The sequence below is a fragment of the Eublepharis macularius genome, chromosome 1, assembly GCF_028583425.1.
Source record: "Eublepharis macularius isolate TG4126 chromosome 1, MPM_Emac_v1.0, whole genome shotgun sequence".
In the NCBI taxonomy this organism is placed as follows: Eukaryota; Metazoa; Chordata; class Lepidosauria; order Squamata; family Eublepharidae; genus Eublepharis; species Eublepharis macularius.
Window position 1 is genome coordinate 118,400,250 of NC_072790.1, and position 13,814 is coordinate 118,414,063.

General features: G+C 44.6%; 1 protein-coding gene across 2 annotated transcripts in view; it reads right to left on the reverse strand.

The window, feature by feature from the left end:
• The window catches only part of MAP7 (microtubule associated protein 7), a 160,639-nt gene that overhangs the window by 24,749 nt on the left and 122,076 nt on the right, over nt 1-13,814 (reverse strand). For both annotated transcript variants that reach the window (XM_054987089.1, XM_054987080.1), the window contains exon 6: nt 11,362-11,472. In XM_054987089.1, the coding sequence (XP_054843064.1) occupies nt 11,362-11,472 (111 nt within the window). The remainder of the gene's footprint in view (nt 1-11,361; nt 11,473-13,814) is intronic.

A 13,814-nucleotide genomic window follows, 5' to 3' on the forward strand; every position in this document is an offset into this window, starting at 1 on the left:
ACCATTTTCAAGAGGTTCCGGAACTCCGTTCCCCCGCATTCCCCGTGAAAAAAAGCCCTGTACATACATTTCATTTACCCGAAATACCAGATACAGTTGCATTTCAACTTTCCCATGGAGATAGTTTCAAAATGGTACAGCTTTGTTGCAATAAAGGACATTACTTATATATTAGTGATATCTGAGTAGACCGGGAAACCCCCATGGGCCACCGGCCCGTGGTCTGTCAATTTTCATGGACCATTAGCTTTTCACGGACCAGCCGTGACCATGGTCCATCACTTCCGGCAGCCCTGGATCTGGCCCCTTCACACTCAGAGAGCCCAAACTCACAGAGAATCTTCAATAGCCTCTCCTCCAGCCACCTTCCAAGTTTGGTCAAGATTGCATTTCAGACATCCAAGTTACAGACCCCCAAAGTGACTGCCCTGAGGAAACTTCCAGCAAATACTGGAGTAGCAAATGCCAATTGACTTGCATTGGCTAGCAGCACCAAAAGGTTGCAATGAGGCAAAATGAAACAGAAGAGAGTGGGGGAAGAGCCCCCTCACTCACCACACAGACACCTTCCCAGCTGTGACCTAGGGAATTAATTCTTGCTCCTTGCTGGTATAGGGAAGAATGGGAGCTCTCTGGTTGGTAGACAGAGCTGCCTATCAAGGTTTTGAGGGCTAAGATTGGCTGCAAAACATTTAGAAAAGTAGTTTTACTACTTGGTCTTTCATCTACAGTAGGCTGCCTGAACAAATATTGTTAATTAATGAACTGGTTCAGTACAGCTTTCTAAATAACAAAACTGTTTCCCAATAGTTTACGTAACTACAAAATAGAGCATGGATGTTTCCTTTAAAGCATACAGTCGTCATTAAACTGGAGTGTTAAAAAATGAAAGGCGAGACTTTTACTAAAGTTCTGAAGGACAGTTTTCTTGCTGTGTTGCTTCTTCTTCTGCACTATTATATAAGTTGATTATATGCGCTCCACAACTTCACCTGTGCCTCTTCATGCAAGTGATGCACTAGTTCATGACTGAAGAAATCACTGAAGAAACTAAACATTGGTCTATATCGGTCTTCTGCCATTTTTCCTGCCTCATCTGCTGCCTGCTAGCACCTTGAAATTTAGGAACTACTTATAAGACAAAAGCAAATATATGTCTGGGAATTCCACATCTTCTAATATGAGAATATCCAGAAGTATTATTAGTATAGTTACTGACCAAAGAAATATTCTATTTGAAAAGCTAATAAGCAGTTATATAATTTGGCAAATGGCCATATTATTAATAAACTAAAGCTGTGCTACTACTAAACCCTGTGAATTACAAAATCCTACTATATAAAAGGCTAAGCGTATTCAAGACAACTTGAATACTTCCTACCCTGGTGTGCCACCAGAAGGCACTGCTGTGGAGGGTGTCAGGTTCTGCCATAGGCACTGCCCTATGAGATGCTGGCCTGCCTGACTTCTGCCTTAAAGGACATTCAGGGAATATGCGGGATCCTGCTCTGTGGAAGGAGGGGGGGTATACCTCACCCTCACATCCTCTCAGCCCACTCACAGGTCCCTTCAACCTGACAGTGTCCCAGCTGCCTTCCATGACAGCTGTCCCCATCCAGCTGTCGGTTTTCCTCCTCCTCCTCCTCCTCCTCTTTCCTTAACCACTTCTCCGCTGCTCTCATTCTCTCTCTCTCCCTCCTCCACTCCACCACACTCCTACACAACAACCCACCACGCCCTGTGGGTGGACTTCCCTTATATCCTTTCCCTCATTCCTAGCCCCATCTGCCAACCACACCCCTCTTTTGCCCTCTAGCATTGGCCTTGGCTGCCTCAAGCAGCTGCACCTGGGGTAGCTAGTTTGGCTGCTTTGGGCAGCTACAGCTATGCTCTCTTGACTGGCTGCCAAGCCTCCTCTGCTCCAAGCTTCAGGCCCCTGGGCAGCTACAGCTGTGCTCTTTTGGCTGGCTGCCAAGACTCCTCTGCACCGAGCTTCAGGCCCCTGGGCATCTACAGCTGTGCTCTCATGGCCAGCTGCCAAACCTCCTGTTCGGAGCTTCCAGCAGCCTCAGCTAATCTCTATTATTCCCTTCCTCCCTGGTTGCAGGTTGGGGCATGGCCCTGTGCTGCTTCTGCTGCCCTACCGGTAAAGTTGCTGTCTGGCTGGCTGATGGCTGGCTGTCCCTATCTCTTGTGCCTTCTCCCTCTGCCCTGGTCCCCTCCTGGCTGTCCTTACTTCCCATCAGGGCTCTTAGCCTCCGACTGGAGGGTGGGGCTAGCTGGCTTCCACCTGCCCCAACTGACCCTCTGGGGCTTGGGAGCTGCTCTGCCCTCCTGTGGCTGGGGTGCCTCTTTCCCCCCTTCTATTGTTGGTTCATGCTGGCCCAGGGTGTCCATTGGGGTGGCTGGGTAGTTGTCCCCCAACTGTCTCCCATCCCCTCTTCCTGGTAAGTCCGGGGGCCGAGCCTCAGACTCCGGACAGAGGGAAGGCCATATGAAGCAGCCAGACCTCCACAGAACATGCCATGGTGGGAAGCCCAGGCTGGGATGAGGAGTAGAGCAGGTGGCAATGTCCACCCCCTGCCTTCACCCAGCTGGGATCAGGAGCGAAGCAGGTGGCAGTGCCTCCCCCTGACTTCACCCAGCTGGAATCAGGAGCAGAGGAGGTGGCAGTGCCTGCCCCCTTCATCCAGCCGGGATCAGGTGAGGAGCAGGTGACAATGCCTGTCCCCTTCATCTGTCTGGGATCAGGAGCAGAGCATGAGGCAATGCCCATCCCCTTCACCCAGCCTGGATCAGGCACAGAACAGGAGATAATGATTGCCCCAACTTCACCCAGCAGGGATAAGGAGTGGAGCAGGTGGCAATGCCTGCCCCCTTCACCTGGCTGGGATCAGGTAAGGAGAAGGTGACAATGCCCAACCCTTCACCCAGCCAGGATCTGGAGTGGAGTATGCCCCTCTTCACCCGGCCTGCATCCGGTGCAGAGCAGGAGGCAATTCCCACTCCTGTTCAACCTTCCAGAATCAGGCATGGATTGGGTGGCAATGCCACCCCCCCCCCAGGCCAGAGTCAAGCTCAGAGTAAGAAGCAATGTCTGTCTCTTCTTCACCCAGCCAGGATCAGAAATGGAGCAGGTGGCAATGTCCTCCCCCCGCCTCCACCCTTTTGGGATCAGGCAGAGCAGGTGGAAATAACCACCACTGCTTCTCTCAGCCAGGATAAGGTGCAGAGGAGGTGGCCATGCCCGCCCCCCCACCTTCACCTAGCCAGGAGCAGTGATGGAGGAGGAGGGAATGCCCGCCTGCCCACCCTCCCCTTTCTAGAGCCTGTTGTATTTTTTCCCACAACGGGTTTTGTTGCTAGTCATTAGTATTACCAAATAAAATCAAGTGCTACACAGAATTTGTCACCAAGTAAACAACTTAGTAAGTACTACTTAATTTGATAGTCAAGCGACACAGTCTCCTATTCTAACTAAGAGACCTGTGTATACTTCAGATGTACGCATGAATTTCTCCTGTGTGAACAGTGACCCATATATTTCAATGGGAGGAGCATATATTCATGCACAAAAGGAAGGTACATGACTACCTACTCTTTCCACATACACTTATTAGCATTTACAGATGACATGGGCATACTACTGTTTGTACAGTTGGTTTATTCACGGAAGCAAAAACAATTCTACAGCAGTATGATACTCTTGCTCCTCTTCTGCTATCAAAAATATTATAACATGTAGCTTTCTTTTCAAGGAAAGGGTGCTGTGCAAGTTCCTTCCTTTTACAATATACTGCTTATGTAAGTAGTAACTTAAGCATGTCATCCAGGAAAAGCAATATATTAACAGAGTCAGCTTCCATGCCTGTGACATACTGGTGAGAAGTACAATCTGTTCTTAGTGACAAAACATATGCAGATGCTTTACTGAAAGGCTAGGATTTTGGTAGTCAGATATAAAAAACATGTTGATGAATAAAACCAATAGCACACCCAAAAGACATGTCATAATCAAAATAATAATGAAGACATGATATCAATTTAACATCAGTCAAGACAACCACATGAGCAGAGTGAAACTACTTGGAAGGTTAACAGTTTTGTACCAAAACCACTATAACCGAGAGTTCCCACCCCCCTTCAGGAAACAGTTAGCTAAGTTTAATAAATGAGCAGCAGGACATTGCAGAGATGATGTGTGAGAAACTCCAAGGCCACAAGGCCTGGTTTCTCAGACTTATCCATAAAGAAAAAACGCAGGCTGAGAAAGAGGTAACAGGAGGCTGTCACATTCCATGCAGAGAACAGCTTCTAATATCAGAGTCACACAGAATCAAACAGGCCTTGCAGAGTATGAAAGGAGACATCCCGCCTCCCAAAACTTAATCACCCCCCCCCCAGTTTGTCCAGGTATTTCCTGTGAAACGCTTTAACCAATTTATCAGCATTAACATCAGTGGACTTAACCCATTCAGCATGGCTTTTGGCAAAATGCTTCCATTGAATCAAATAAAACAACACACCCCTCTTCCACTTAGAGTCCACTATTTGTTCAACTTCATCATGTGGTTGGTCCCCAATCATGACAGGAGGCGTGGCCACCAGCTTTGGATGCCACTTGTCTGGCCCAGGGTCTCTTTTAAGTAAGTTAAAATAGAAAACAGGATATCCATGTTTCAAGTTCTTAGGCAGGTCCAGTTCAACAGTGACATCATTAATCAAACAACATTTGAAAGGCCTTAAATATTTCCAACCCAGTTTTTTACTTGGTTGCTCCCCACTGAGGTTCTTGGTCGAGACGTAGACCCCATCTCCAGGTTTCAGGTTGCAGGGAAGGGTTTTTATAATCCTGTTTAGCTTTTTCCAAAGTCTATTTCACTAAGTCCCATTGAGTTTTCTTCCACCACTCTGTTAAATCTCCCCTTATACCTGGGTATTATCACACAACAGGGGCATTGGTTTTCCTTCAAACTCTTATGTCACTTGGAATGGAGATGTCCCAATAGAACTGTGGATGCTATTATTATAACAGTACTCAGCATAGGGTAGGAAGTCGACCCAGTCATCTTGTTGGTGATTGATGCAACATCTCAGAAACTGTTCCAAAATCTGATTAGTACGTTCCGTTTGCCCATCAGTTTCCGGGTGAGGTGCTGAACTGAGTCCTTGTTCAATTCCTGTCACTTTCATAATCGAAGCCCAGGGTTTGGATAGGGTCTCTAATGGTTGCAACAGTCCCAAGGGCTTCCCCTCACCCCACTTCTTCCCCATCAAACATATCTGATAAGAAGTCACATATTGGGAGATGTCTTTTCTCATACCTGGCCAGCAAAACTGTCTCTGTGTTAAATGTAAAGTTTTCACGAACCAGAAGTGCTGGGCCATTTGTCATCATGACATTTCTTTAGCACCTCCTTCCGAAGGCTTTCTGGCACATATAGCTTGCCATTTCTATACCAGGTTCCAGCCTCCCCTTTTACTAGAAGCTTGCAAACCCTCTCCCCCTCCTTTTCCAGCTCTGCCTTGATTTTCTCTATCCAGAGGTGGAGCGGTGTCATCTGGAGCTCACATGCATGCCATCGTCATCACAGCCCCTCCCAGCTGGATTGGTGTGAACATAGTGTCAATAATCTCCTCCCTCTGACTTTCATGTTATGGGAGGCAGGACAAAGCGTCTGCTAAGAAGTTTGAGGGCCCGAGGAGGTGCTTGAGGATGAACTGAAACTTTGAAAAGAATTCCACCCACCAGAGATGTTTTGCGCCCAATGTGCAAGGTGATCGGAGGGCCTCCAGGTTTTTGTGGTCCGTCCACACTTCTAATGCTACTTTTGCTCCTTCTATCCAATGTCTCCAGGTTGACATGGCTAGTTTAACATGTGCTCCTTCTTTGTCCCACATGGATCAGTTTCTCTCAGTCTTAGAAAACTTGTGAAGCACAGGGGTGTAGCTGTCCGTCATCCCCCTCCTGTAAAATCACCCCTCCCATGGTTTTATCGCTGGCATCCACCTGCACAATGAACTTTTTGTTTTCATCTGGGTGACACAGGATGGGTTCTGAGGTAAATAGAGCTTTTAATTTATCAAAAGCCTGTTGGCAATAATCAGATTAGGTCAAGTTGGCACTCGGCTTTGTTCCTTCCAGCCCCTTCCCCTTGGTTTTCAGCAGGTCAGTCAACGGCAGTGTAGTCTGGGTAAAGTTCTTAAGACTATTGGGCAAAGACTACTGTCACTAATTCTACGTAGGCCTACCCTTGAGCCTGACCCAGAGATTGCAGCTGGTGCAAAATGCAGCGGCGCACGTCATTATGAAAACACCAGATAGGGCACATATTACACCAATACTGCGCGAGCAACAGTGGTTGCCCGTGGAGTACCGGATCAGGTTCAAGGTTCTGGTATTGACCTATAAGGCCTTGTGTGGACTGGGGCCAGCGTACTTGAGGGACCGTCTCTCCCGGTATATTCTCCAGAGGACCCTCAGATCGGGAGAAAAACAACTGCTTTTACAGTCCTGGCTCCTACCAGGTAGAATGCTCTGTCTACTGAGACCAGGGCCTGGCAGGATTTACTATCTTTCCACTGGGCCTGTAAGACAGAGTTGTTCCACCAAGCTCATGGCTGAGGTTGGGCCTCCGCTGGCTGGAGAATGCAACATTATCCCCCCTCCCTGTGAAAGTAGCCCACCACTGTTTGTTTTTCAGCTGATGTTACCGTGCTGCTATATCCAGCTGTACTGCTGTATTGTTGGTTATTAGTTGTATTGCTGCCGCCAGGCAAAACAGTGCTGCTATTTTTATGATGTTTTAATGTTTTAATATGGAATGTTTTAAAATGATTTTAAGGTTGTTTTTGGGAGGCTCGACAGCCCAGGAAATACAATTTCTCCTGGTGGAACTCATATTTGCTGGCTAGAACAGAGAGAGCAAGCAAAATACAGAAGAAAACGCACAGGCTCTCTATGTCAGCAATACAGCCAATCTTATCTCAATTCAAAATAATAAACAACAGTACACAATTACGATGTGTGATAAACAAATTGATTACATCATCACCATTACTGATTCCATCACATCCATTATACATTGTCATTAATCTGGATTGAGAATATACAAACCACAACACAAACTCAAATACACTGTTTGGCTCCGAGGGATAAAAGACAGGTCATATAAGCTCCAATTAATGCTTTACTGGTTCATTGTAAGCTCTTACAAGCTAGTGTGAGTCGTGAGTAAGCTCTTAAAAGCTATTGTGAGTGTAACAAACAGAAGGAGTTACAATTTAATGTCACTTTATTTATTGTTTTAGCCCTGTGCTCTTGAGAAAGCTGAGGCACATTTGTGTTCACGTGAAACAATCCTGCAAGCTAGCTGGTTGTTGAGCCGACGGGATGTTTATCTTATCTTTTCTGTGGCTTGGAGAGAGCTAGAAGACAACTGCAATTACTACCTTCTATGAGAGACTTGCACACAGTTGCTAATTGAAAGCAGTTGAGAATTGGAGCTTATATGACCTGTCTTTTATCACTTGGAACCAAACAGTGTATTTAAGTTTATGTGTTGTGGTTTGTATATTCTCAATCCAGATGAATGACAATGTATAAAGGATGTGAAGGAACTCATATTTGGACAACTTGGCAAATAGCTTATTTTCATAGAGTGCTCAGCACTTCTCTCACTAATTTCACATGCTCCTCATAGTTGTGAGAATAAATCAAAACATCATCAATATAAACAACCACTCCCTTGTACAGGTACTTATATAACACTTCCTTAATCAGGTTCTTGAAGACACCCAGAGCTCCTTGGAGCCTGAATGGCATAACCAGATACTCAAATTGCCCCAAGGGGCTATTGAAGGCCGTCTTCCATTTGTCCCCCTTCTTTATGCGCACTCTGAAGTAAGCATCTCTTAAATCCAACTTAGTGAAAATCTTCCCTTTAGCCACCACCCCAAGCAATTCTGATGAGGAGAAGGGGGTAGGCATTCAACATGGACACTGCACTGATTCCTCTATAATCTGTACACAATCGTAAGCCCCCATCCTTCTTCTTTCAAAACAACAGTGGGGCAGCATTGGGGGACCTCATGGGCTGAATGAAACCTCTCACCAGGTTCTTGTCAATGAATTTACAAAGCTCCTCTCACTCCACCGGCATCATGGAGTACAGCTTCCCCTTGGGAAAGGATGTCCAGGGATCAGTTCAATAGCGCAATCAGTAACCCAATGAAGGGGGAAGCTCATTAGCTTACTTTTCCTCAAACACCCACTCAAGTCATGGTACTTGGAGGAGATCTCTTTCATTTCCTCCTTTGAAAGGCACAGTCTCAGGAATTGGAGGGGGGTTGTCCCCCCACTTTGGATCCCACACATGTTTTTGACAATCCTCAGCTGGGAAATGCAATTGGCCCATTCTCCACCAAATGTATGGGTCATGATCACAGAGCCATTGGACCTCTAGCACTGCCGGGAACTTCACAGTAGGGCTTACTACAAAGGTTCTCTCTTCCCAACAACTCCTCATCCCCACTGGTGTTAGCTCAGTATCGTAAGAGGGAAGGGTCCTCTTCATGAGGGTTCCATCCGTCAACGCAAACTTGATAGGCTTGGGTAACTTCACCAGGTTGAGTCCCAACCCTGTCACCAACACAAGGGCTATTAAATCCCGGCTACACCCAGAGTCAATTAAGGCCTGGATTCTTATATGGATCCCCCTCTTTGGGCTCACTAAAGTGATAGGGATGAAAAATAAAGCTCCTGTTGGCCTCACCATTTGCAGCACTGACTCCTCTGGGACCTGCTGGCTGGCGCCTTTCACAACAGGTCTCTGTTGTTTCCTGCTGGTGGTGCCTCTTCTCCTTCACTGCTAGTTGGGGTGCCATTTCTGAAGCCACTGGTCCTTCCGTCTGCACCAGCTGTTGCCGCTTCCTCATTGGGCCATGCAGTTGCTCCTCCTGGCTTGAAGCAGCCAGACCATACTCATGTAGATCCCCTTCTCCTCTCTTGGGGGGCCTTCTTCACTCCGGGGCACTCTGCTGCAAAGTGGCAGGCAGCCCTGCATCTCAGGCACAGTCCTTGCTTCATTCTCCTCTCCTTGGCCAGGGTGGTCGACTCTCTTGGATGCGGCTCCTCTCTCTATTGGTGTTCTGCCATTCCTCGCCGCTGGCCCACCTGATGCTGGAGATGAAGCAGTTTCACCATTTGTTCTCTATTTTTGATCTCACACACCAACTGGATCCACCCTAGCAGGGTACGTGGATAATGACCTTGGCCACCAAGTCTGGGTTCAAACTGGCTCTGAAGAACTCCACCTTCACTGACTTGTACCAATCTTGCACCTTGGCTGCATGCACTCTGAAATCCACTGCAAACTCCCACACAGACTGATTCCCTTGTCTCACGCGCTTCTGCTTGGTCCTTGCCCTCTCTTCCTCGAGGGTGTCTTCATGCTGCACCTTGAGTGCACACAGGAAGGCTCTCACACTCCACAGTTCTGGTGCTCTGGCCGTGTAGAGCGTGATATACCATTTTGCTGCTGCTTCCCCCAACTGGGAACTCAGGTAACTCATCCAACTGGCTTCATTGGGAAAGGTGTGGCCCCATTCTCTCAGGAACATAGCCACTTGCACTAGGAAGTACCCCAACTCTTCAAGGTCCTCTACAAAGCAAGCTGGAAGCTTGCGTAGTCCCAACAGCTATTGGGGTTGAAGTCCCACTACTCCTCCCAGTGGCAATAACGGGACTCCTCCAGGCGGCCCTCCACCTGGAGGTACAGGCAGACAGTGCATTGACAATTCTTGTGCAGGACTCAACCCATTAAAATTATATAGGACCCTGGATTCATTCTTTGTCATTACCACACAGTTCACTACATTTGGTCTAAAGTTCCTGACGTACCACCCTCAAAGCACTCCCAATGGCAACATCATCCGGCCGTGCCACAATGTTAGATGAAATCAAGCTGATGGAATTCATGACACCCAGATTTCTACACCCTAATCACATTCTAGATATGGGAGCTGGATTGTCACTGAATTCACCATTTGTTTTCACAGTAAGCAATAAGGCTATCACATTCATTTTATATGGTATGTGTTGGCTTGTGTCTGAATCTACTGAGAGCAAAATGTCTGTGAAACATTTATGTTTTAAAGACAGTGGGGAATAAGCATGCAGAGTACATTCTTCAGGAACAAAGCACATTCCTGTCAAATCTATTCCTGTCAAATCTCTATCAGCTGTAAACTGATCCATTTTATCTATCAGCAAGTTCTGAAGCAAATTATAGCCCTTATATCTTAATGTGTTCCACTGTAAATCTCAAACAGCCATACCTGAGAGAAAAGTTCTTACACTGAAAAGTTTCTGAAAGGTCAATAAATCTGTAAGGAATATATAAGTCATTTTTTTACTTTTCCTGAATAAAAACGTTCTGAAGAATTGTGCTTTGCCACCTACAAGGTTGCACTGCACAGCCATATCAGTGGCCCTGAGTAATACTCCAAAGCTAGTGTTACAGAATTTCAGCAAGGCACAGAACATAACATATATTCACATATGTACCACCATACATGTAGAAAAGCACACACAATTAGTAACCAGAAAACCACAGATTTTTAGAACATTGTGTTCACCAAACATTCAAAACCTTCCAACCAGTTTCACAATATAACTAAAAATCTAATAAATCCTTGGTTCTAAACTGTAATCTACTATATATCCTTGGGATATTTTGTTTCACATAAGGAATATTACAAACATCAATTTCTTAAAATGTAGGAGAAGGAACTTACCAAACCTGCCTTAAAAGAAAGAAATATCCAATTTCTTTCTTTTAAAAGACTCAAATATAATTTGGAATATGCCCTCTCTTTAAAACCAAACCAATATATCATAATCAATATTCTTAGCTGATTTAAGTCAGCAATTTGACTACACTTAAGAAATGTAAGATTTTTGTTGGTTAAATTTTTGAAATGAAAAACAACCATATGAATGTGGTCTAGTAGTGACGTACAAATAATAAAATGGATTCCATGCATTATGGAATGATGAACTGGTTCTCTAGTTTTTATTCATTTACTAAAAAACCTGACAGAAGCACTGCTTTTAGCACTTGCTGTGTGCGGATTCAAGCAAGTTTTGATTATTTCAAATGTGTGTTGTGTTTTTTTTCCTTGCCAAAACAAGGCCAACCATTCAATTCACTTCGTGTTTGGAGCCTTTTTGATTTTCTTCCCTCCTTAAATAATGTACATAAAATCATTTCAGAGCTTGTTAAAGTTTTTCAAAATGGATATGTCACAATACAGAACATTTTAGTCCTTTCCCTTTTAGGCATTTTTTCCAAACTGTACCTCTGTCTGGAGAATTTAGTAATGTTGCAGATGAGGAAGAGAGCCGCTTGTTAATGACTGGATCAACATGTTTCGAAAGGTTCATTGTTGAAACAGATCGCCTGTCTGGATCTAAAACAAATGGAAATAATGCTAATTGGCAGCCTACATGCAGCAATGCAACTTCCTAGTCCTCTAGAGGGAATACTTGAAAGAGCTACTTTTTTCCCCCTCTATTGCTTAAAAAATAGGAGGATTATTCAGGAGAAACTTTATAGGTGACTCAAAGAATGCGCACAAGGTTGTTTAATATGGTAGCTTTAATCATTCAGTTAAGCAAGTTTTTAGAAGGCAAAGCTGAATGAACTGATCATAAACACAGTGAGATTTCAATCTTGCTGTGCTTACAACCAAGAGGTCCTAAGGTAGGCACATGCAAAACAGAAAAATTAAACACATGAAAAGAGTCCTTTAAAAAAATCAAAATAATGCATAAGAAAATGTGGCTGTTGAGCAAAGCAACCTTGTGAACCAAAATGTCTGTGAACTGTAAACAACCAAAAGCTGGAAAAGGAAGAATAAAGCCAATAAATATGAATATGGGAGAGAAAAAGGAGCAAAAGGTTTAGACATGCTCCAGCCCTTCCTGTAGATAGAGTGTATCAGAGGATAGAACTACATTAGCCAATTTTCATTATATTTTTCTCACCACAAATGTGTACAATCACAGATATCTTGCAATCCCACTATATTTTTCACCACTATAAATACCTTTTTTAAAATTTAGAAACTCCAGCAAAATTAACAGGGTCACCATGGACACACAGTTGTCCAAACCTGCATTATTTTTAAAAATGCAACAACTATTTTGTATTACCCCATATTATCCCCCTCCCAGCCACTAGTTTTTGAAAAAAAGAAAGCATGTGTAGAAAGCGACCATGCAAAGCCCTTCAAAGGGATGCAAGCAGTCTGAAAGAAAATATTAACGAGAGCTAGGAAGGGGTGCTAAAGTAGACATACCCAGGGAATCATTAGATTAAATTTATAGGTAAAGGAGAGGAGCAAGACAGCAATGAGCAGGTAAACTGCACACATATTTTGTGTTATTACGATGAGATTTATTTTGTTTTTCTTAAATGTTCTTTAATATTTTTAGAATGCAGTTTTGCTACTGCATCTCAGGTTGCCAGGTTGCAGGGCAGGGGCTGGCTCATCTTTTTTGGAGGTTTTGCATGTGTGACAACATCACTTTCGGAAAGTGACATCATTGCGAAGGCCCTGGGAGTTTGCCCACACTTCACACCAGGCTGATTTGGGGCCCAAATGGGCCCAGTGCAAAGCGCTCCTGGGGTGATGTCATCATGCTGCTCCCAGAGTGCATTTACCTCTCAGAGAGAGCCAGTTTGGTGTAGTAGTTACAAGTGCCGGGACTTTAATCTGGAGAACCGTGTTTGATTGCCCACTCCTCCACTTGAAGCCAGCTGGGTGACCTTGAGTTAGTCACAGCTTCTTGGAGCTCTCACAGCCCCACTCACCTCACAGGGTGTTTGTTGTGGGGATAATAATGGCATACTTTGTAAACTGCTCTGAGTGGGCATTAAGTTGTCCTGAAGGGTGGTATATAAATTGAATGTTGTTGTTGTTGTTATTATAGAGTGCACCCAGGAGGCCTGTTCCCCTACCTTTTCCCCTTGTCGGCTAGGTGAGTGGTGACAGGGGGTGGATGGTGGGAGCAGGGAATCCCCCTCCCCCATCATGGGACCTGGCAGTCCTAACTGCATCGCACACTTCTACCATATGGAGAACAGATGATTCAAGGGCACTGAGAGGTAAATGCACGAAGTAAAGGGATTTTTTTTCAACAGTGAAAAAATTAAAAAACGAAAAAAGAAAGTATTAAATCAAATAAATAAATGTTACATATGGCTTTTAATAATGCTGTTTGTTTCTAGAGCTGGAAAGGACTCTGATGGTGCAATATTATCTAAATCCATATAAACTAGAATATCTCTGCATAGGATTGCACTGTGAACTTCTTCAAACAATATGCTATATTTTAAACTATGCCACATTCTTTAAGTCACCTAATAACAACTTGGTAAACCTGAGCAAGACAGTGGTGCTATCTAAAACTCTAGTCTACGTAGCAGGTGTTAGGCATGCACTGAGTCTAACAAAAGATTGTTTAGTTACTGGTGTTGTAGTTCTATTCTGGGGAGATTGCTACTGGTGATGAAATCAACAAATCACAATGATTTATGTACCGGGTTTTCTAGCACCACCCAAAGGTCTGAAGTGGTACTCCAAGCCTGCTAAATCGAGAAAGGTGAATGATGATTCAACAAAATAACCTAGGGATAGAATGCAAGACAATGATTTCTCAAAGTAAAAAAAAAAATCAGCAGACAGACAGAAGCAGAGAAAAGGTAGAGGATTATTACAGAAAAGCAATTGTTTATTGTGCTTGTAGC